The sequence below is a fragment of the Petromyzon marinus genome, chromosome 2 (assembly GCF_048934315.1).
Source record: "Petromyzon marinus isolate PM22_M1 ecotype Great Lakes invasive population chromosome 2, UKy_Petmar_22M1.pri1.0, whole genome shotgun sequence".
Classification (NCBI taxonomy): domain Eukaryota; kingdom Metazoa; phylum Chordata; class Hyperoartia; order Petromyzontiformes; family Petromyzontidae; genus Petromyzon; species Petromyzon marinus.
The window spans coordinates 9,651,445-9,675,750 of NC_133668.1; the positions used below are offsets into that span (position 1 = coordinate 9,651,445).

General features: G+C 39.9%; 1 protein-coding gene across 3 annotated transcripts in view; it reads right to left on the reverse strand.

Annotated features, from left to right (window-relative positions):
• Positions 1 to 24,306, reverse strand: part of ELP2 (elongator acetyltransferase complex subunit 2) — a 48,394-nt gene that overhangs the window by 18,207 nt on the left and 5,881 nt on the right. For 2 of the 3 annotated variants that reach the window (XM_032964319.2, XM_076069576.1), the window contains exons 7-16: positions 13,980 to 14,046; positions 11,923 to 12,078; positions 11,719 to 11,814; positions 5,976 to 6,076; positions 3,275 to 3,406; positions 3,016 to 3,165; positions 2,167 to 2,361; positions 1,505 to 1,574; positions 1,234 to 1,338; positions 336 to 393 (exon numbers count right to left, since the gene is read on the reverse strand). In XM_032964319.2, coding sequence (XP_032820210.2) covers positions 336 to 393; positions 1,234 to 1,338; positions 1,505 to 1,574; positions 2,167 to 2,361; positions 3,016 to 3,165; positions 3,275 to 3,406; positions 5,976 to 6,076; positions 11,719 to 11,814; positions 11,923 to 12,078; positions 13,980 to 14,046 — 1,130 coding nt within the window. The remainder of the gene's footprint in view (positions 1 to 335; positions 394 to 1,233; positions 1,339 to 1,504; positions 1,575 to 2,166; positions 2,362 to 3,015; positions 3,166 to 3,274; positions 3,407 to 5,975; positions 6,077 to 11,718; positions 11,815 to 11,922; positions 12,079 to 13,979; positions 14,047 to 24,306) is intronic. The other variant, XM_032964320.2, reaches the window with a different exon arrangement.

Here is a 24,306-nt window from a genome sequence, read left to right on the forward strand (position 1 = left end):
GGAACAGAACTAATGCTTCACATCATTCATTAAAATTGATTGCTACACTTACATTTGCATTTTAATCATGTGTGAGAATAGAATATTTTTCATGTGTTGAGACAAACTTGATCACTACAGCCACTGGAGGCACTAGCATTATTCTTGAAATAAAATTGCGATCCTGAATTCTAACAATCGAATCGTGCAGGGCGATGCAAATAAATACCTGTCTAACTCACATTAATAATAAATAAATCACCACACATATTGATGGTTAATCTTGTTTTGAATAATTTTCCAAGAAAATATTTGAGTGGAAATATATGCAGGTTTTATTAAGAGTCAACACTCACAGCTTTTGCACTTCCGGCCACAGGGTGTTCTGCAGTAGATGGTCCTCCATTGGGGGTTCTAAGCAAGCAAGTGGAGGAGTATTCTTAGTTTTTTCGGTAAAGTCACGTTGAAGAGAAACAACAAAATAACAAAATATATATAAAACAATAAAAAATTCTCACGACGTTTCGACCATAACTCAAACGGTCATCATCAGGTGTGTCGGTTTGCATAAATTTATGCAAACCGACACACCTGATGATGACCGTTTGAGTTATGGTCGAAACGTCGTGAGAATTTTTTATTGTTTTATATATATTTTGTTATTTTGTTGTTTCTCTTCAACGTGACTTTACCGAAAAAACTAAGAATATGAATTACTGCAGTCACGAAAGCTTTAAATCAAAAAGTGGAGGAGTGTTATGTCAATGCGACATATTCGTAGCTCTTTCGGTAAAGTCACGTTGAAGGGAAACAATAAAATAATAAAATATATAAAACAATAAAAATTATCACGTTTCGATTGCAACACGAGCAATCGTCATCAGGTGGGACAAACACAGCAAGAACAAACTGCTGCCTTAGGCGAGAGAACTGCCGTGGCATGAGGTTTTATAGTAGGCCTCGGCAGTAGGGGGGGGGGAGAGAGAAGGGGGGGGGGGCAGAACGTGGACCCCGCAGCAGTATCCGGGCCACTGGGGTAAAGTGGACCACCGCGGCACGCGGTGGTCCACTTTAAATCAAAATTCAATCAAAATTCAATGCGACATGTTTATCCATTTGCCAATTACTGTTTTGTAATCATCACACCATCGATTAGCACGGTTGGCTACGTAAGGTGCAAAAGAAGTTCAACATACACACACATCACAGGATATTCTAAAGCACGGGGGTCACGTGGGTGTGTTGCAGTCTTACCTTGTAAAGCAACGGCTTGGAAGTACATCTCTTGATATTGCTCATTGGCTGACACCTCTATCTCCCGATCGTCATTCGGCCCACCTCGGCAGGTCACAATGTCTGCTTTCAGGTCGTGGTTTGTAAAAAAAAGCAAAAAAAACACATTTTAAAGGGGTGTTTTAAAAAAGTCACTTCAACTATTGTACAAATTATCACAAATAAAACGTGTTGTTTTGGTGAGCTTTACGATATAAAAAAATGTGTAGGAAGCCAGACATGAAAAAAATACCTTTATATACAGCCTTATTCGACAGACCAAGTGCAGGAACACTTGCTCCCTCTGGCAAATCACTGCTCACCTAAGGAAGTTACATTTATAGTAAAAAAATGGCATTACAAATAATGTTTAAGTAAAGAAAACTGTACTTTAACATATCACAACAGCATGTTCAGTGAATTATTTCTTTAATAAACTAAGAACAGCTTCAATGAACTTCATTGCTCCCGGAAATCACACTCGGGGTGTGGGCCTTTCACTATTAAACAATAGCAAACCATTTGTTTTGTAACTCCAGAAGACAACAGCTAACATTCAACTCCCACGTCTCCCTCCCAGTCCTTTGTTGCTGACCCCCTACCTAATGGCTTCACCTGCAAAAAAAAGACTAAAATATTAAAAGTAGTACATATTCTTAGTTCTTTCGGTAAAGTCATGTTGAAGAGAAACAATAAAATATGTTTTATATATATATTATTATAATAAAATATATGTTTTACATATATATGTTTTACATATATTTTATTATTTTATTGTTTCCCTTCAACGTGACTTTACCGAAAGAACTAAGAATATGAATTACTGCAGTCACGAAAGCTTTAAATCAAAATTAAAAGTAGTGTCACACAATTGGGTAGCGCTGGTCCACGACTCGTGTGTTCCTTTTGTCTCACCCCGGCGGCAGTGGGAATCTCTTGTGCTTGGTGGCCACCAATGCTTGCCAGGTTGTGCAGGAAACTTCGAGGGGCGGAAAACACTCGCAGGACCTTCTCGTCAGCACCCGATATAAAGCGGTGCTTACCGAGCGGCGCCAGGCATTGCATGTCGTAGCCGTGGATTTGTGGCCGCGCGACCTCGTGCCATGTCACCTGCACACGTGGATACCAGGATGCATGTATGTATGTTGAACCTCTTTCGCACCATACGTAGCCAACTGCGGCTAATCGGAGGTGCATACATAACCCAGGGTTGAAATGTCGCTATTCTGATCGGGAAGTTGTTTGGTCTCGAAAGTGGTGACATTAGTTTGCTAACAAAGTAAGCATGCTTAACAGGGAGAAATGCATAACAGCTGCCACTATTATTTCTCCGCATAACATCACCATCCATATATAATAAAACCAGTGGAACTTACATTCTTAAAGAGTACAGGACATCACACATTCACCCTGATCAATTAACCACCCATGCTCAGTGCTGTATTTAAACATTAATGTAACTGTAATTTTCCATAGATATTCACAAGTCTGACCTTTTAATATACTCTCGTGTATTCTTAATTTTGCGTACATTTGCTTAATTATAAAGCACAGAAAAGCATTTTCCAATGTTTAATGCAGTCTGCACTTTAAAATTCTCAGGGAACCTATTTGTGCCTCGGCTTAACTGTTGTTCCCTATAGAAGTTCACAGTAGACCATTTTTACATATTCGCCTCTACACCTCAGTTCCCAGAGAGAGAGATATGACATTATCCTGTAATGCGGAGCACGTGTTCTGTAAAACGACACTGCTAATGATTACCTGACAGCGGTCTCTTTTCCACGGTGCAAAGAGTCGAGTCGTCTGGTCAGAACTCACACTCAGAATATATCCTCCTTTTTCAGGCTCCCAGCACAGATCCTGGACTGGCCCAAAGTGTCCCGAGATGACAACCCCCGGCCTCCACTCCTCCTGAATGGCACGGCACCAACGTCAAATCGGCAAGCGTGGCACATGAGGCGTGCGTCAGCTGACACGATTATTCTCTATCCAGGTGCGCCGAAAGCAGGCATTAAGTTACCTTCTGCTGACAGTCACTGTGCCAGAGATGAAGGGCACCGTGGAACGCGTGAGCGATAATGGCAGTGCCCTCGGCGCTGAACTGACAGCCCAGGAAGCCCAGCGTGTTCCCTCCCACCTCCCCCACACGTACCTGTGGAAGCAATCAAACCAGCACCGGATGGCAATTCATTATCCAAAGACCCACTTGCAGCCATGAATTTGAGATATGTGGGTATGAAAAATATTTGCACTGGTGGCGTTACACAATGCATCTGTTCAATTAACAGCAAAATTTGCTGAATATCGCAGCCTAGATTGTTTTCCAATGCATATTTAAATATGTTCAATATTCCGAGTGTGATAATTGCTACTTTGCAACACAATTAAAACAATCTCTTTGCTTTGTACACGATGTGGGTGCCTATTACAATAAAAAAAAATTAGAGACCTCCCACACATGTCGAAACACAGAACTATTAATCATGAACAAATCCAACAAAATCAATCTGCACCCATGTACATTTACATGATGTAAAAAATGTCCCGTACAAATATTTCTATTACAATTTTAACACGATTCAGTTAAATATAGTCAGGGTATATTGCAGCTTCACCAAGTCAACATCTAAAGGTGCACCCCTGAAATGTCTTGCTCACTCCACTGTTGTTTGATGGACCTCCACTAGACGCAGATCCAGAGGTCCCCCTTCTCAAGGGAATATTTAGCCTACCATTCCAAGCTGGCCAGATATCTTTCAAGCGGTATGAGTACCCACACTCTTCCCCACTACACGCGACCTGTCGGTTACCTAATTGTCCTGTACCCATTTATACTGCTGGATGGACAGAGGCGAAGGAATACATTTAGTCCGTTGTTTAATTTTGGAAACATGCCCTAGGAGATCGAACCGGCGACTTCTCAATTGTCCAGCATTTATGAAACTGAAATACAAGAGCTAAATGGCAGACAGCTGAAAAGTATATATTTTTTAGATTTGGCAATAGAATATCATACGATAAATGCGTGGATTTTTTGCCGTTTTAATTAATTGATAAATGATTCAGGAAGGTTAAATATGCACATTTTCTCAGTTTACTTGGCAAGTTCAAGTTGTAAGTTTGTAGGCATTCAAGATTCATGACATCTGTATTCAAGGACAGGAGTACACTGCCAAGGACTTGGTCAGAGCTTGGGAGCTTTCACTGGCACGCTGAAAATACAGAAAGAGGTATGCTGCCGACAGCCCAGATGAATGTGAACCCTTTGTACTGCTGTTTGGTTTTGCTTCTGTTTTGACACTTTCTGGATAGCCTGCTCTATTGAAAACTCGAGCGCAATTTTTATCACATCCATGTTTCCTGCATGAAAGAATATATACACACTTGAAGACACGCCAACCCTTTGACTTCAATTGAGTTTCTCTCTGCAAGCTATGTGTGATCGAAATAGATTTTTTAAGGTCACCTAAATATTTCATTGCTGGTGATGACAATAAAATAGGACCAGCATTTAAATGTGTTATTGACTATAGCATCAGTGTTAGACCAATGCTTATGCTTGTATACATTTTTTTGTAAACTTTATATGTATATTTGCTTTTCAAAGGGAGAAACGATGAGGAGCGTATTTATAAAATGTAAGTTGTTTGTGAATGCCAACGACAATTCAGTTATTTGTAGTTTCGGCGAAACTGAAGCTACACAATCCTTTTTCATGACCTTTTACTTCTCCATTCTTCTCTAGCTTCAAAACAGGGTTTGCTGTTTGCTGCAGAACCGATGGAATTTTATTACAGAAAACAAATAAGTTTATTTAAAAAAATACCGATAGTATTTATGATGAGGGGAATTGAGTTAAACTTCATTGCGCACGTGTTTTAAATGTAAGAGTATTCATTGCGGCGCATTCAATTGTAATTACTATGCGGACAAATGCAGACCAATTGATTAAAAACCGCGTCCAAATTTCAAGTTACTCGGTCAACTCTTTGGTGGCAAAAACAGATGAGCGTGATCATTACCAAGGTTTAATAAAATAACTGACAATGACATATTTCACTTCGGAGAAGATGCATAGCCAGTCACACTCTGTAATGATTAATCACGTATTGAAAAATTAAACATAAAATAAAAATCTTCATTATTTACTAAAAAAAATTTAAAGCCAAAACATATGATGAAACTCCCCTTGCACATGACTCAAACATGAAAATCATGTCATGTAAATATCTTTCCTATTATCTGCTCTTATCCACAGAAAATTGGAAAGTGGGGGCCGATTGTTCCTATCATTCCCGCTCGTCCGTGAATAATCATTAACCTGGAAATGGTTCCTAGATTCACTACATTTATCCTATTGTCCGCAACTTTCTGTGGATAATAAGAGTGACCCTAAATTAATTGCAAATTAATATTATCCGAATTTACATGCGAATAGTAGTGGGTAACTGGAGGAAATTTCCTGGAGAGAAATGCAGATGAAAGGACATGCCATTAATGCCTCCCACATCAGCACGGGAAAAGAAGTTTGATTGCTCGTTTTTGATTAGACAAATGTACCTTCCACAGGACTTTGAATGTTTTACGGTAAACAGATTTAAAGTTGCTTCATTCTCAACTGTGATCCAATTTAAAAGATACATTTGTTTGAATCGCCCTCTCATTGCAGGGCAACAGTACAAAATACATGACAAAATGAAAAGGTTAAGGATTCAACTGACCTTCTCAAGCCAGACACCTGTCTCCTCATCAGGACTCCAAATGATCATGGTCTTATCCATTGACGCCGAGAGCAGATTCATTGGCTGACTGCGCTTGCCATCTGTTTGCATGTATACACAATCACAACTACTAAGGAATACACAGACTCCAACAAAACAAATATTTACTTGAAAGCACCAAGCATATTACATAAAATGTACTCAGCACTTATATAACGAAGATTTTCCATTCCTGTTTTTTAAAACAGTTATGGGTTTCAAAGAAAGAGCACACCCAAAAAAACAGACCTCTTATATTATAGATAGCATAACTAGGCTGTGTCTGGTAAATGTTTTAGCGTTTCAGTCGTGAAATCAAAGATTTTAAAGCTACTTTAAAGAGTGATACACAGTGCTTCAGTGAAGTAACTGCAGAGAGAACAGGACATTTAAAGGTTCAGCAGTCGAACCACAATGATAAGTAACTTACTATCTAACTACAATAGACTCTCGATTATCTGCGCTTATGATCGGGAGGACGGCCGCGGAAAATTCAAAATCGCGGTTAATCCAAAAATATCCATTTTCCGTGGATCTCAATGCCAAAAACCACTAATGTAGGTATAAATGATGTTTAAGTAAATAATAATCGTTTGTTAATGAACAAAACTAAAATTTGTAGGAAAAACTCGACCGATTGATGCGCACGGTCAGTGATAACACTTTCCTGCTCCCGCGCAGAAGACTCGGCCGCTAAATGGATGACCGCAGAGCCATGCTAATCAACATCAATCAAACCCCGACCATTATTGTAAAGATATGCTACTGTACTGTAGGGGCGATCAAGTGGATTTCAGATTCACCAGAGCACATATTTGTTCGGTTTAAGCACGTGACTTGTAATAAACATTTCCAAGTACAACAATGTAGAACTGTTTTTAGATTATTAATTTGGGCTGAAGGGAAAATCCATGACTTATTAATTTATGTCAAAATCTCAGGTACACAGTTAATCTGCAAATCAGATAAACCGGACGCGGATAATCGAGTGTAGTGTATTTTTATTTTACCAGGTAAGGCCCCACTGAGTTATAGAGCCACAAATGATAGCTTAACGAAGTGGCTTATCATGTGGACATTTATAGCAGCTAAATACTCTAAAGGCATGTTTCTAAATGTGGAGGAAAAAACAGAGGACCGGGAGAAAAAGCCACCCGACCACGGGGAGAACATGCAAAATACAGGTGTCAGGGTCGAGGTAGTCAACATCTCACCACAATGGCATGCCATCAAGATAATGCTAGAATGGTTCTTCGAAAAGTAAAATGTTAAGTTTTTCCTCAATCACAAAACATAAACTATTGTCAGATATTTTGATTTAAAGCTTTCGTGACTGCAGTAATTCATATTCTTAGTTTTTTCGGTAAAGTCACGTTGAAGAGAAACAACAAAATAATAAAATATATATAAAACAATATTAAATTCTCACGACGTTTCGACCATAACTCGTTTTATATATATTTTATTATTTTAACTCAAACGAGTTATGGTCGAAACGTCGTGAGAATTTTTTATTGTTTTATATATATTTTATTATTTTGTTGTTTCTCTTCAACGTGACTTTACCGAAAAAACTAAGAATATTGTCAGATAGCCAGGAAGAGAGGTACATATCACCTCCATGGTGATCAGCTTCTCAGGCATGTTTCCTCCTTCAGCTGTCATTCCGTTACCATTCTCTTCCATTCTCACCATGACAATTCCCCAACAAGCCCACTTCCCTTCCTTAACAGTATTGTTATGTGTCTAATTGCAATTGTTTACTAATGATTGCCATAACCTCAAAAGGTTAGGTTTTGACTTTGTAACAATTAAGAATATAAACTGAGAAGTTTAATATAATTTTGTAAGAATTTTTTTTATGAAACTGAGCTTTCAAATATTTAATGACTACATTTTATCTTTTGAATTTAGGGCTCCCAGTTCTGGGTTCACATGCCTATGCTATTTCCTAAAATATTTTTCTAAAAGAGAATATCATAATTACTTATGAAATGAAATGCAATGCTATGAAATGTCTTCCCAATTAAGATATCAATGACACATTTGAAACACCATTCACGTATATATCCCCTTAACTATAATTTAATCATTATTTGTATATCATACAAGTTCGTGCTTTATAAACTGTCCACTGTGTATGAAGGGAGTACATTCAACTTGTATCCAAGAGACACCCCTCTGTATAGCCTTAACAGACTGTTGGGGCAAGTGCTGTTAGCAAGCACCTGTTAAGACTGGCACGGCACACGAGGGGGTGGGTGGCTAGCACCACGCCCAGTCGCCTTTGTCTTCCTAGTAGTGATGTTTACACATCGCATCAGGTACTCATTTGTGGCTGAGTCGACCTAGGGGAGGTCCAGGACCGATTCAGATAATCGTCACTGGTGTCGGCCATGAGCGGGAATTTAACTCAGGTTGCTGGGTTCGTAGTGCAGTGCGTTAACTGCTACACTACCACTCCCGACTTTTTAAAACACAAGCAGGGGTCTCACCAATACAAGACGAAAGTAAGCAGGAAGCAATCAGCTTATGAAAAATGTCAGCTTGTCGATATAGCCAAAGCTACTCATTAGGTATTCCTGACGTGGGGTAGCGGAGCCTGCATTCATTTTGCGCATGAGCTGTGGGAAGGCACTCCTCTGTGTGACCTCGGATGCCTCATTCCCCATGCAGTGGCCTTCTCGCAAAAAATCGAAGGAGCCAAAAATCTGGATGTGAAATTAAACCGCGGGCGCCCACATGTCAGATTCCATTAATGAGATTGAATTTCAAATTGCCAAAACATACAGTGTTTAATGTGCAGCCTTGTTTTCAGAATTCGGATAAAGGCTACTTTGTGTCCTCATTTGATAAATAATCATAAAAAAACTAAGTGTAAATAAAATCATCACAATACATAAAAACACTTATGGCAGTGTTGACAAATGTGTTGATTTTTTTAATATATCTGCTTGTGCACTAGTGCCAATACAGTATCACCAAATAATTTGTCCAATACAATTATAAAAACTCTGAGCAGATTTACCATTGTTTAATTGGCAAACTGTAGGTCGAATAAACCAATAAGGTCTAGCAGAGCAATATAATTAAATGGCCAGATACCAGCAATAATATAATCGGAAGGTCTGCGCAGGATTTCAAAATGCTAACGTTACTCACCAAATCCCTAATGCATTGTGATCATGATCATGTCGATAAAGTGAAACAATCGTTTCTCATGAGCCTAACAATTAATTACACAATGCTACAGACATGATACATTTCAGGAGGGTGTCATGTGTTACAAAAGTATGTGCATTGAAAGATATAATATACCATAGCTTGAATATAGTTTACAAATGTAGTCCATACCTCTAAAACAAACACATAACATAAGGCTCATGTCATGATTGCTTGTCATTATTGATAATGAAATATTCATGAGCCAAACAGTCTTGGAGAACCATCAACAGTTTCCCATCTCTTGAGTATTTTATTTATAAAAAACTATGTAAAGATTTTAAAAGGCAAAGGTCCCCTGTGTAGCCCTTAACAGGCTGCTGCTGCAAGTGGTGTTGGCAAGACAAAAACCACACCAGGCTGCCTTTGTCTCCCAGTGCTGATGTTTATTACACACCGCAACAGGTACTCATTTAAGTCTGAGTCGACCTAGTGGAAGCACAGGATTGGTTGATATCTGCTGCCACTGTTATTGGATGCGAGCAACAAATGAACTGGGTTCATAGTGCAGTGCGCTAAAAACTGCCCCACCACTCCCCACATATGTGCATTGAACTTCTTTCGCACCATACTTGGACACCCACACACATACCACTGCCTGTGAACCTCATGTAAAAATGTCTTACTCTAAAAAATATATATAAATACAGATTCGAATGCAAAAAGTATTTCATCATGCAATGGCCATAACTCAGTTTATGTTTAAAGTGACATTCCCTTGAAGTAAAAAAATGCACATCTAAACTGGTGTTACTTATTAATATTACACGCAACACATACAAATATACAAAAATCAGTGTCTCAAATTATTTTAAAGTTTTCATGACCAGCAGTAATTGTTTGACCGAATGCCGGCAGATTTGCAAGACACCTTAATTAAGCAAGAATAATAAAGATATTCCCAGCGTTTTATAACGCATTACAGCACAGTAGGAAAATGAGCTAATACAAAGTCGCAGGCCCTCTACAAAAAATACAATTCAAAAGAAATCAAATGAGTAATTCCTATCATTAATAATTCATCCACTCTTGAATGAAGGCCTCCCCATGCTGTGTCAGTTATGGGGTTTGTTTGTTCATACTTCATGACGCTCGTCAGTGCAGGTTGGAGAAGAGGGGAAGGCCCAGGTCTGGTTTTGATCCCAATCGCCACCATTAGCCATGGCCGTGAATCGAACACAGGTTGCTGGGTTAATAGAAGCGTACTACCCAGTGCCACTGCTGCAGCCAATACATTCCTTGAAGCATATTCTTAAATATATTTTTGTAAAAAAAAAATTGGAAAATTGTTTATTCAGCAATATGTATGGCAATTTGTTTCAAACCTCCGTACTTTTCCCCATACAATTTTAAATACAGAATTACGAGATGCTTAAACAATTACCGTTGTAATCGAAGACAGTGAAATTTAACAATGAAAATGCCAAAGTACTGTCCACGAATAGTAACTGATGTTTACTACCGAAATTGCCACTTTGGATAATGAAAAAATTTGCCTATCTGATTTTCTCTGCAACGTTCCACATTTCTGCATTTGAGAGACAGCAGAAAGGACGCAGACCTCGGTATCCAATTAAGACGTAAACCTGCTGTCTACAAAGGAGTATGCATTGCCACACAGGAAACTAGTAAACTGCAACAAGCCATAAGGAATTGGGACAGAGTTCACAAGCAAACTAATTATGAGCTGCTGGGCAGGAATGCTTACAAAAGTAGTCGGACAAATTTTCTATGCTTTATAAAGGTTAAGGCCACACATTGCAAAAGATGAATGTAAGAAAAATATATCGATCATTGTGCAGTACCTTGCCAGACTTGTTTCTTTTTATCGTTAGTAATACGCCTCTGTAACAAATATTGGGTTCTATCTCCATGTATATAAAAGGCAAAGTTGTGAATGTGCGTCTGTTCAAAATGTTTAGCGTACTTCCCGACATGCAACAAACTGAAAATTTGGCATGTTGGTACTTTCCAGACTGTACACCATGCAAAAATTATAAAAATACTTTTTTTTAGGGGGGGAGCTCAATAATGCATATATTTTTTGCACGGCAAGTAAGCTGTGACGTCAAATCTGTCACGTGACCCTCGCACGTGGAAGCCTAACGCATTGCAGTGTAGTGGTTCGCGCGCTGTGTATGTGTCTGTGTGTGTGTCTGTCTGTGTATGTGTGTGTCTGTGTGTGTATCTGTCTGTGCGTGTCTGTGTGTGTGTGTCTGTCTGTGGGGAGCGATAGTGAGAGCGGTGAGCGCGCTGCGCTCCGAGCCCGGCGACCCGAGTTCGATTCCCGCTCACGGCCACCACCGGTGACGATTATTTCAACCGCTTCCGGGCCTCCCCTAGGTCGACTCAGCCTCAAACGAGTAACTCCTCTGGTGTGTGAACATCGCCACTGGGGAGACAAAGGCGGCCGGGCATGCTGCTGTCACCCACCCCCTCATACACTATAAAAATGCGTGCTGTATTCCAGAAATGTTAATACCTTGAATCGATGCAGGCTGCCAGTGCACCCCATAAACCCTGTTTTCATGTCCAGCCAGCACTGCTTCCAACTTGACACAGTACAAGAATGTCTGATCTGCAAAGTAAAGAAAAAATAACAATTGAGAAGATTATACATTTGAGCAAAAAAAAATAGATAAGTTTCAAAGCAAGCTAATATTGGTTTAACATTTCTCAAAGTTACCACTTGTCAGGACAGAGAAGGTATTTTCTTTAAGTTTGAGGACCCCTTCTTCCTGTCGTGGAAAAGCCAGCTCCTCTCCGGGTGACTTTGGGGAGACCCTCCAAAGGCGGATCATGCAGTCTTGTGAGCAGCTGGCCAGTAAGAGATCTCCTCCATCTACTCACACCGCAAACCACACCAGGGACAAACGAGCACCAACACGCAGCCTCTCATTTTAGAGCTCAACAAGAAATACCAAAGGGTTAGTTAGGGTCGGAAATTTTTTTAAAAAAAATACTCAACACATTCGTCAATAACATTGTGGCCTTAAAAGGAAAATAATATATAATAGATGTTTCAGGCAATGGCCCATCTTTATACACTTAAATAGAGGTGTAAGAGAGATATGTGGATAATAAGAGTTGAACGCTGCATTTACTCCATGGAGCCTGATAAGAAAATGTTGTTAAACATGTACAAATGTGCACAATGCACTCACATTTTCCCTTTCAGATTAAATGATAAACGACAAGCTGCATATATTATATGCAGTGCAAATTACAGTGAAGCTACCCGCCTTGACAAGGTCAGGCATGGTGTAAGAATAGTGGCAAAATGGCACAGGAAATGTGGTCCCAAATTGCCTGCAATCTTATTAGGCACGTCATTAAACTCAAGTGCAACACCTGAGCACAAAGTTTGTACAAGAAACACAATTAGCACTCAAACTACCTTAATTATCTCTGCTCTTACATTGTTTTGAAGCAGCGATATACCTCGCACAGTGCAGCCTCTCTGGTTTAACTTAATTCTGTCATGAAGAATGGAAAAACCATGCTTCCCTCACAGCAGGAAAAGCAAACAGTTTTAGAGACTGCTCTAGCGTGTATTCCAGAAAAGCACAAATGGGATTGTTATTGCTAATTACCTATCAGCAATATGGCATTTGATATTGTCTGTAATGTTTTAATGCATTATGCAAATAATTTATGGATGGCAAATGTCTAAATAATTTGCATCTAACTAATTATGTAATAAATAACACAGCTCATTTCATTCAGCCTAAGCAATAAGCAGTGTCATAAATACAGATATTTCTATTCAGTTATATTTTATATTAGATTACGAATTTTGTTTTCAAATCCACATTAATTGATAAATGTGTTGCATTTAATGGTATTTTTATGTACATGCTGGAATGTTAGGCTATATTGGGTATTATCTACAACAGCAATGAAATCGTGAAATATGTATCTGGTCCTGTATGTTCAAAGCTAGTGTGTGAAACCATAAACATCATATTCTTGGTTCTTTTGGTAAAGTCACGTTGAAGGGAAACAATAAAAGAGGGGGGAGACGAAAAATTAATGTATGCTGTCTGAAAGCCACCGTAACCGTGAACAATCAATTAAGACCCTCCTCTTTTCCGAACATAGATGGACTCGTCATTCTAAACAAACCGTCAAATCGCTATCCGTGGTGCTAACGTTTAAAAATAAATAAATACAAACCGCCACTTCTTTCAAATGTTCTTGCCGTTGGTTTTCACACCTGATGATGACTGTGTTACAGTCGAAACGTCGTGAGAATTTTATTGTTTTAGATATATTTTATTATTTTATTGTTTCCCTTCAACGTGACTTTACCGTAAGAACCAAGAATATGAATCGCTGCAGTCACGAAAGCTTTAAATCAAAACATAATCATGTGAATGGCAATAAAGGAAGATGTGTGCTTACAGAAACCTTTGACACATCAAATTAGCTTTGAAAAAGCATTGCCCAGAAGCAACATTCCCAAAGTGCAATTGAATTATTCTGCAGATAATCTCTCAAAATATTTTCACCAGAAGAACACAAAATAGAAAGTCACTTAAGGATAGAAAATATTGTAAACATGGCTTGAGATGTAATTTAATTATAATTGCAGGGCACACGGCAACACGCAAGCCAGAAGAGAAGAAACGGTCTTGTTTTAGCTAAACAGCGGAGGAACGAAAAATGTTCCAACAAAATGGATTAAATGTTTGTGTTACATTTGCGTCTGGTGCCATCGAACCCACTTGTCTCAGTTCATACCTTCTTGAACAAACTCCAGGCCTTGAATCCAGTCCTCATGTCCAACTAACAACTGCTGCTGGACAAACTGCAGTAAAATACATATTAAGTGTCAATCACCATTATGGAAATTTCTGAAGCAATCAAAACTAAGAGTGTTTAAAATAGCACGGCACATTTACTTCTAAGTGCACACGTTGGAACACCGATTGTAACTTACTTGAAAATTACCTTTTAGCAATGTCCTAACAAAAATAAATTTTGAACAGATTAATTTGAAAGAGTTAATTGGGTATTGTAGGCTGCTGCAACATGCATGACTCAGCAACAAATGCAAAAAAGAGTTACAATTTCAGGGTGAATAAAAATCAGCCTTTTGTTAATGATGAGTTAGGTGGGATAGCAGGTTACACAAGCCATTAATACTGTTTTTTTTGGTAAAGTCACGTAAAAAAATAATAGGGCACGCCGTTTCTATTGCAACACGAGCAACCGTCATCAGGTGAGAACTGTATTTAAATGTAAGCTCGGAGACACATATATAGAGAGACAAACACAGACACGTAGAGACACAGAGAGAGCGACACACAGAGAGACAAACACAGAGACAACCAGAGACACACACAGGAGAGACACATAGAGAGACACACGCAGACAGAGACACACAGAGAAACAACGCCTCTGTGACGAGGTATTATATCGAGAGGGGGGTGGGGCAGGTAAAAATTAACATGTCATTGAGAGACATGGGGGGGATGGAATCTGCAGCAGGGGGCATGTAGAGCCAAGGGGGGAAGGGATCTGCGGCAGTGGGAGAGAATTTGGAAGCTTGATAAATCAAACCTAGTAAACTTAGAAATGTAATGCAATGCAACACAGAGAGTCGGCTAACAAGTTATTTCAAAGATTGCTAAATTTGAAGTTAATTATGAGTTGTGTGGAAATCCTCCCCGTAGATGTGGTTCAATCTTGATTTGAAGCTTTCGTTGTTTCTGTGTCTCTGTGTGTGTCTCTCTCTCTGCGTGTCTGTGTCGCTCCTGTGTGTCTCTGTGTATGTCTCTCCGTGTCTGTCTCTCTCTCTGTATGTCTCTCTCCGAGCTGCATTTACATACAGTTCTCACCTGATGATGGTTGCTTGTGTTGTGATCGAAACGTCGTGTTCTATTATTTATTTTATTTTTTTATTTCTACGTGACTTTACCGAAAGAACCAAAGAGTAATTCCTGCAGTCACAAAAGCTTCAAATCAAGATTAAGCCATTAATAAACTACTCCTTTCTCATCGATATAATTGCACAAATAAATTAATTTGACAAAATCAGTTCAACTACGACTCTCCAATGAACACACATCAGTAGATAATTTGCTTATGGGGAAAATTAAACATGGTCATTAGCAAATCCCTACAATGTGATGCTTGTGGAGAATATCTGTACAGTGTATATGCATAACAATTTTGGGAGCAATTTGTAAACAACAAAAAAACACCTGTCGTAAATTGGTAATGTCACAATAATGATGATTGCTGTAGGTCTCTTACTTCAAAACATAAATATTGACGAGACAAAAACACGAGCAATTACTGTAACGAATTAGTAAAACTTGCACAACACTTCACCCTCATTTCCGTCGGCTTGATATTATGCGTGTCATTAAAAAAAATACCTTATGCTATAACAAGGACACGTCTCAGAGGGGCTTCAGTGATCCATTTTCTTTTCCTCCCAGTTTACCTGTGCTTTCTTAAAAAACATTCTCTCCATCATGGGACCTCCATTGCCAGTACCAAAATGTGATAACCTTCTCTCCACACGAGTGGATATCGGCTGTATTGTGTCTCGCCTTCTGTGCTGCAGGAAGCATGCAGCCACATGCATTTTCTTGGCCAGCTGCCTTAACAGGTGCATCCTTTCAATTTTTTGTGCCTATCACTGCCGGCAGAAGGGCCCTCTCCACTAGACGAAGCTCCAGAGCACCTCTAGAGGGTATTTGGCCTGCTCTTCCACGCTCACCAGGCATCTTGTGAAGAGGTTGGAGGACCCGCACCTTACTCCACTGCACGCAACCTGATAGATTAATTGTAGTGGATCCATTGATACTACGGGGTGGTAAGAGGCGGGGGATTCAAGAACCATATGCATCGTTTGAACTGCTGTGCTGGAAGAATAAACTGGTGACCTCTGGATTGTAAGTCGAGTGAGCTAACCATTTTACCACGGCGGAGTCTTAAAGTTTAAGTAAAAATACCCTGCCCTACTTTAACATCTTAGACAAAACACAAATCTACAGCCGATTTGGAATGACAAGACCCAAACTTGATTCGTGAAAAACAGGGAGCGGCAGTTTTATGCTGGGAAATTGACAGCATATTTCTGGGCATTCAACTTCGATTCTCTAAATCGGTCGCTTATCTTGCGATTGAAACGTCGTGAAATATTATTTTTCTACCTACATGACTTTACCGAAAGAACCAAAAAGCATTTTGGAGTTTATTTTTTAGAATAAGGACCAGTTGCACCAGCGCAAATAACAGCATAAATTGGAATCACAAGATCAAGTTAAAAAAAATTCTAGATAAAACACACATTTTAGGCACGAGCCAAAGCAAAATTATAATATTACTAAGAGCTATGCTCTATGAAAACTTATGAAACAGTCATGTACAAGGAAACACCCTAACTCAAACCCTCCATCCTCGTTATGGGAGAAGGAAATCATCGTAAATGAGTAGGAGTCATCTGAATTTGTTAGCTAAAGGGACTATAACCTGGAATGTAATGTATAAGCTTTGGCCATAGGCCCTATTGTAGTACAACTACAAAAAGGAAGCTCCTGCATTGAGAAATTGCATTGCCAGTCATGCTCAAGATCTGGAGGTCATTATGGCCAACACTGCTGAAGCCACCACACCTGGTCATCGCTGTTATTTTCCCTGAAAAGCAACCGTTACACAGTAGACACGAGAACCACCCACATCTCTTGTTACAATATCCCACTATTTGGCTTTAATTCTTACCCTTGGTCTCAAGCCTTTGGATGCGCACTCCAATGGTAGTCTTGTTAACAGGCCATCCACCCTCTCCGACACACATGCTCCACTAAGGCATTATCTTCTTAAATTTTTGCAATGCTTCCATGCACCGTCTATACAAACTTCCTCATTGGTAGTTACCCTTTTCAAACATAAAATCCCTCCTCTTCTTGACATGTACCTGTGCTCAAGGTTAGCTTGCTCTGTAGTTGTTTTGTTAAAGTCTAGCTCTTTAGAACCATAAAGTAATGCAATCATTACTCTTGCCTGAAACATTCATCTGAACACCAAAGTTCCGACCACCTTTACTCTCCCAAAGTTGTTCATGTAGTGCATCAAAAACCTGCCACGGTAACACAATAAATATTTCGACCTTCTCCTCAGAACCCGCCAAACCAAATGTAAACTTTAGAAAATCTATAAAAAAAAATTCACGTGAAGAATAAATCAAGGTGGATAATCCGCGTGATGTTTTCTCAGCTGGTATCAGCATTTAATTTTAATGTGTTATAGCCTCTTGCAAAAACCGCATTGGATGTCGCACTTCAAATCTCCTCATGATGTATCAGAGTACGCTGTGTATTCAAAGTATAAAAGCAAACAATTTTAATTAATTACAAACTGACTGAAAACCAGATGGTCCTTATATCCAGACAAGTCCAGAATATGCCATGCACATCTAATGGATTCCAAGAAAAACAATAAACAGAGAAGGATCACATTGTAAGTCAAATTTGTTTAAGGGTGAGCCATTTATTATATTGTTTTACGACCAGGAACCCATGAAACTTCTGTGGTAAAAGGATGGCGAATATGTAGAGAGACTAATGATTTTACACGGAAATATAGATTTTTCATGTATGCTGAAAAGAATAACAATTATTCACCCCTCTCCTTGTCTCACCCAAATACCGCATGACATGACCAACCTCTTTTTTCTGGCAACAAAACTGAAACCTTTTTACGAGGATTCATGTCTGCATTAACCACAATACCTGCAGTCAACATGCAAACAAAAAACATACTATGATAATATATGCATTGTCCTTGAAAATGATTGGTCCACACCAAGGGACGGCTTCCTTTTGAGCCTCGACCCAATTGGTGCTCGACCAGATGACGCCAAAAGGCGTACAGCTCAAAGACAATGCACTATATCAAAGTAATGAGGGCTCAGGGTGAGCATCTACATCATTAGACCTCCTTTGCCAGTACCAAAATGTAATAATAGGGTTTTTCCCCTTTTTTCTGGCAACAAAACTGAAACCTTTTTACAAGGATTCATGTCTGCATTAAGCACAATACCTGCAGTCAACATGCAAACAAATAGCTATTTCTATGACCAGCCACAAGCTAATCCCTCAGTTATTTCAATGCTAAATTCTCCTGTTTGATTTGTACTAGGTGCCTCTGTGGATGTGTAGGCTTTGACTTTAACATAGCCATTTCTGTGACCAGTCACAAGCTAATCACTCAGCTATTTCAATGCTAAATTCTTCTGTTCGATTTGTACTAGGTGCCTCTGTGGATGTGTAGGCTTTGACTTTAACATAGCTATTTCTATGACCAGTCACAAGCTAATCACTCAGTTATTTCAATGCTAAATTCTCCTGTTTGATTTGTACTAGGTGCCTCTGTGGATTTGTAGGCTTTGACTTTAACATCGCCATTTCTGCGACCAGTCACAAGCTAATCACTCAGCTATTTCAATGCTAAATTCGATGCTAATTCCTTTGTCAAGGCGCTTTGTTTCTTCTCACACAGCTTAAAGGTCGCGATCTGAGGGTGGCTTTGTTCGCTCTAGCACTGTCCTCGAGACAGTCTCGTCCCTTCACCTGATGAAGGCCGCTTGTGTTGTGGCCGAAACATCGTGAGAATTTTATTGTTTTATTTTATTAATTTATTCTCATTCTACGTGACTTTACCGAAAGAACCAAAGAAGAGAAATTAGTTGCATTAATCATCATATCCCATCAGCGCATCAGCTTGGAGAACCTAAATGCCATTGGACGAGCAAGTCTTTCCAAAAGGAGAAATAACCTGACAATCAAATCTATAAATCTCTGCTCACCAATGCTAGACGCGCACGCTTTCATCCGTTCACCAGTACCATGGGGACCAGCGGCCAGCACACACAAAAATACAATGCAATCCTGCACTATAAACACACTTTACTGCTCTCTGGAGAGCAGGCTTTTTAGCACTTGAAACACCAGCACACACCCATTAAAATTCCGGACTTTAAAAATGTTTAAGCTTATTATTAGGCATGTCACGATGCATTTCGTTCAAATGAATTCTTAGTCATGATACACGTATCAAATCATGTGTGTAAAAAAATCGACAATTTTCATTTGTTAAAATTAAATGCTAATTTAATTTTAAAAAATAGCATTTTGGCTTATGAAGCTAAACAAAAAATGTTGACAATACAACTTGAAATGGTGAAAAAGAACTACACGAAATAACCAATCTCAAACCAAATCAAATCCCTGAATCGTGACAATTAATCGATGGGGAGGGGTGATTGATTACAGGTCTACATATAAGTGTATACCATAGCTATAAAAAAAAATTGTTAAGACTGTCAAATAACTGCCTTTTAAAGTTATTTATATATCATTTAGTTTATACAGGTTACACGTGCATTACGAACATCCGCACTGATGAATAAGCTTCCATAAAATATACATTTTTTACCATGATTTGCCAATGTGAATTATATTTACAGTGTTGCAAGCAAATGTACAATATTTCTGCATATTTGTGAGTTTAATGATCTTTCCTTAAAAACTAGCACCGTTTTTGCATTTAAATACAGTACATTGTGTGCCGACTTACGAACCGTTCAACTTATAAGCGGCCTCAGAAACAAAACCCGTTTGTAAGTCGACTTGCCGCAAAATCTTGGTCATTTTTCAACTTTAATTTGGCTATACTGTATCTAATAATCTGCAAATGTGTTTTTGTAAACCATTTGAGAATTTCTGAGAAACAGTAGTGCAAGGACAATACATATTAGATGCCTGAAATGGTATAAATCGTAGAACTGTGCTGCCCTCCCATGGCCTCAAAAAGTTATTAACAAAAAAATTCTAAGATTTATAAGCAATCTCTTCATAACCTTTTGGCATGTAAACATTTTTTTCTTTAAAATCAATTGACTCAATCAAATTTTGTTTAACAATAAATGTAATGATTATAACCATATAATGTATCTTGATTTGACGCTTTCGTAACAGCAGGAATCCACTCTTTGGTTCTTTCGGTAAAGTTACGTAGGTAGAAAAAACAGATTACGATGTTTCGATCGCAACAACAAGCGACCGTCTTCAGGTGAGAGGTCTTATGTAGGCTTGAGATGGGTGCAGCCTCAGGGTAAGAGGGCGGGGCTAAAGATGGTCTGTCTGAGGCTGTGGAAGTGGCTATTGTATTGTGACAGATTAGCATATCAATGCACGAGCTTAGTATGCCACCACATCGGTGACTTGCCTAGTATGAGAGTGCAATCCAAAGGACATGTGAGCATGAGAGTGCAATCCAAAGGACATGTGAGCATGAGAGTGCAATCCCAAAGGACATGTGAGCATGAGGGTGCAATCCAAGAGGCACAGAGAGAGAGACACAAAGAGTCAGAAATAACAGCTGACATAGGCAAGTAGGATGGAAACATCACAGTCAGTTAATACTTTACCTGGTTAATAACGTCCTTCCAATGATTGCTCAGTTTGTACCCATCTTCTCGGTTGAAGTTGTGTCTGTGTTTATATATATCGATGGCTTCATTAACAAATCTGTGATGATAGCCGGTGGGTTTGCAGAGTACCTTCGTCTTGGAAAAATCTATTTCGTGAGCCCACAGCGTTAAAACAATGATCAGCAACGGCAGAGGTATTGGTCCTACCATGTTTCAGATCTGCCTTGTGTTCATGAACGCGATCCGAGACATGTCGTTTCGTTTCCCCAATGTAACTGCTGCCACAACCACAACTCAGTTTGTAGACACCGGGGTATTTCATGTCAGGAATCACATCCTTTACAGATGGCATCAAATCACGGATTTTGTGTACTGTGTTGAAACGAACCTTGTGTTTGTTTACTCTTTGGTTCATTCGGTAAAGTCATGTAGGTAGAAAAAATAATAGATCACGACGTTTTGATCGCAACACAAGCGGCTGTCTTCAGGTGAGAGAGAGAATGCTACTGAAACAAGGTCTTACCTGGAAGAGATACGTAGATGACACATTCGTCATCTGGCCACATGGCCTACCAGCACAGAACCAATTTCTCAACCACATCAATTCCATACACCCGTCTATCAAATTCACCATGGAAGTGGAAAAGGATGGCAAGCTACCATTCCTGGATGTTTTGATCGAGAATAGACCTGATTGCTCGTTGGGACACTCTCTACAGGAAAGCCACCCACACGGATGCCTATCTAAAGCCTGACTCCACCACCATCCAGCCCGGAAGAATTCCCTCATCAAAACACTACACCATAGAGCCCATTGCATCTCTGACCAGCACCACCTAGCCAGTGAGTTGGAGCACGTACAGCAAGCCCTCAGGATGAACGGATATTCTGACCGTACAATTCGCAAAGCTGTCTCCCCAGCTATGGGGAGACAACCTTCTGAGGATCCAACCAAAACCATCACTTTACCATACATAGCAGGGGTTACCAGAAATATTTCCAAAATCTGAAAAAAACACAAGATCCAGGTTCGTTTCAACACAGTACACAAAATCCGTGATTTGATCCCATCTGTAAAGGATGTGATTCCTGACATGCAATACCCTGGTGTCTACAAACTGAGTTGTGGTTGCGGCAGCAGTTACATTGGGGAAACGAAACGACATGTCTCGGACCGCGTTCGTGAACACAAGGCACGGTAGGACCAATACCTTTGCCGTTGCTGATCATTGTTTTAATGCTGTGGGCTCACACGAAATAGATTTTTCCAAGACTAAGATACTCTGCAAACCCACCGGCTATCTTCAGAGATTTGTTCATGAAGCCATCCAGATATATAAACAGACTTCAACCGAGATGGGTACAAACTGAGCAATCATTGGAAGGACGTCATTAACCAGGTAAAGTCTTACCTGACTGTGACGTTTCCATCCTACCTGCCTATGTCAGCTGTTATTTCCGACTCTGTCTCTCCCTCTCTTTGCCTCTTGGATTGCACTCTCATGCTCACATGCCCTGTGGATTGCACTCTCATGCTCACATGTCCTTTGGATAGCACTCTCATGCTCACATGTCCTTTGGATTGCACTCTCATGCCCTTTGGATTGCACTCTCATACTCACATGTCCTTTGGATAGCACTCTCATGCTCACATGCACTTTGGATTACACTCTCATGCTCACATGTCCTTTGGATTGCACTCTCATGCTCACATGTCCTTTGGATTGCACTCTCATGCTCACATGTCCTTTGGATTGCACTCTCATGCTCACATGTCCTTTGGATTGCACTCTCATGCTCACCTGCCCTTTGGATTGCACTCTCATGCTCACATGTCCTTTGGATTGCACTCTCATGCTCACATGTCCTTTGGATTGCACTCTCATGCTCACATGTCCTTTGGATTGCACTCTCATGCTCACATGTCCTTTGGATTGCACTCTCATGCTCACATGTCCTTTGGATTGCACTCTCATGCTCACATGTCCTTTGGATTGCACTCTCATGCTCACATGTCCTTTGGATTGCACTCTCATGCTCACATGTCCTTTGGATTGCACTCTCATGCTCACATGTCCTTTGGATTGCACTCTCATGCTCACATGTCCTTTGGATTGCACTCTCATGCTCACATGTCCTTTGGATTGCACTCTCATGCTCACATGGCCTTTGGATTGCACTCTCATGCTCACATGGCCTTTGGATTGCACTCTCATGCTCACATGTCCTTTGGATTGCACTCTCATGCTCACATGTCCTTTGGATTGCACTCTCATGCTCACATGTCCTTTGGATTGCACTCTCATGCTCACATGTCCTTTGGATTGCACTCTCATGCTCACATGTCCTTTGGATTGCACTCTCATGCTCACATGTCCTTTGGATTGAACTCTCATGCTCACATGTCCTTTGGATTGCACTCTCATGCTCACATGTCCTTTGGATTGCACTCTCATGCTCACATGCCCTTTGGATTGCACTCTCATGCTCACATGTCCTTTGGATTGCACTCTCATGCTCACATCTCCTTTGGATTGCACTCTCATGCTCACATGTCCTTTTGGATTGCACTCTCATGCTCTCATGCCCTTTGGATTGCACTCTCATGCTCACATGTCCTTTGGATTGCACTCTCATGCTCACATCTCCTTTGGATTGCACTCTCATGCTCACATGTCCTTTTGGATTGCACTCTCATGCTCACATGTCCTTTGGATTGCACTCTCATGCTCACATGTCCTTTGGATTGCACTCTCATGCTCACATGTCCTTTGGATTGCACTCTCATACTAGGCAAGTCACCGATGCGGTGGCATACTAAGCTCGTGCATTGATATGCTAATCTCCTACAATACAATAGCCACTTCCACAGCCTCAGGCAGGCCATCTCTAGCCCTGCCCTCTTACCCTAAGGCTGCGCCCATCTCAAGCCTACATAAGACCTTGTTTCAGTAGCTTTCTCTCTCTAACCTGAAGACGGTCGCATGTGTTGCGATCGAAACGTCGTGATCTATTATTTTTCCTACCTACGTGACTTTACCGAAAGAACCAGAGTATATATAACATGTTATAAACATTTGCTTGTGCTTCAGACATTCCAACAACTAAGAAGGATAATGGTGGCAAACTAGTGTATTATTCAACATCAAATAACACCTAAGAGACTGTGTTGGCAGTGGTACAAAAACAAAGGTCAAAAACATCAGTATCACCATTAACGCTTTCTTATAACTGAACAATACGCACGGCTACTGTAATAGGCTCATGCCTTGGGTGATGTCCTCTGTTAAGCCAGAGCCCAAATGTTAGCTCACTAAATATTAGCAGTATATTAGAATGAATGGTGATATGTTGGCCTGAGTAATGACCAATGCCAGATTCATCAAGGACTTTCCAATAAAACATTCATAACCCCCCCCCCCATTTTCTTTTATGCACCATCAGTAAAATATATAAATCCATTTGCATGCAAACAACAACATGCACACGAAACCATTTAATTATCAACGTATTCAAATTATGCAAATGTTTTCTATAGTGTGGTATAAATACAAAGTCTGGTCTGTTCAGTGAAAGCGGTCACCCACAACTTCAACTAATCTATAAACACAGGTCAACAAC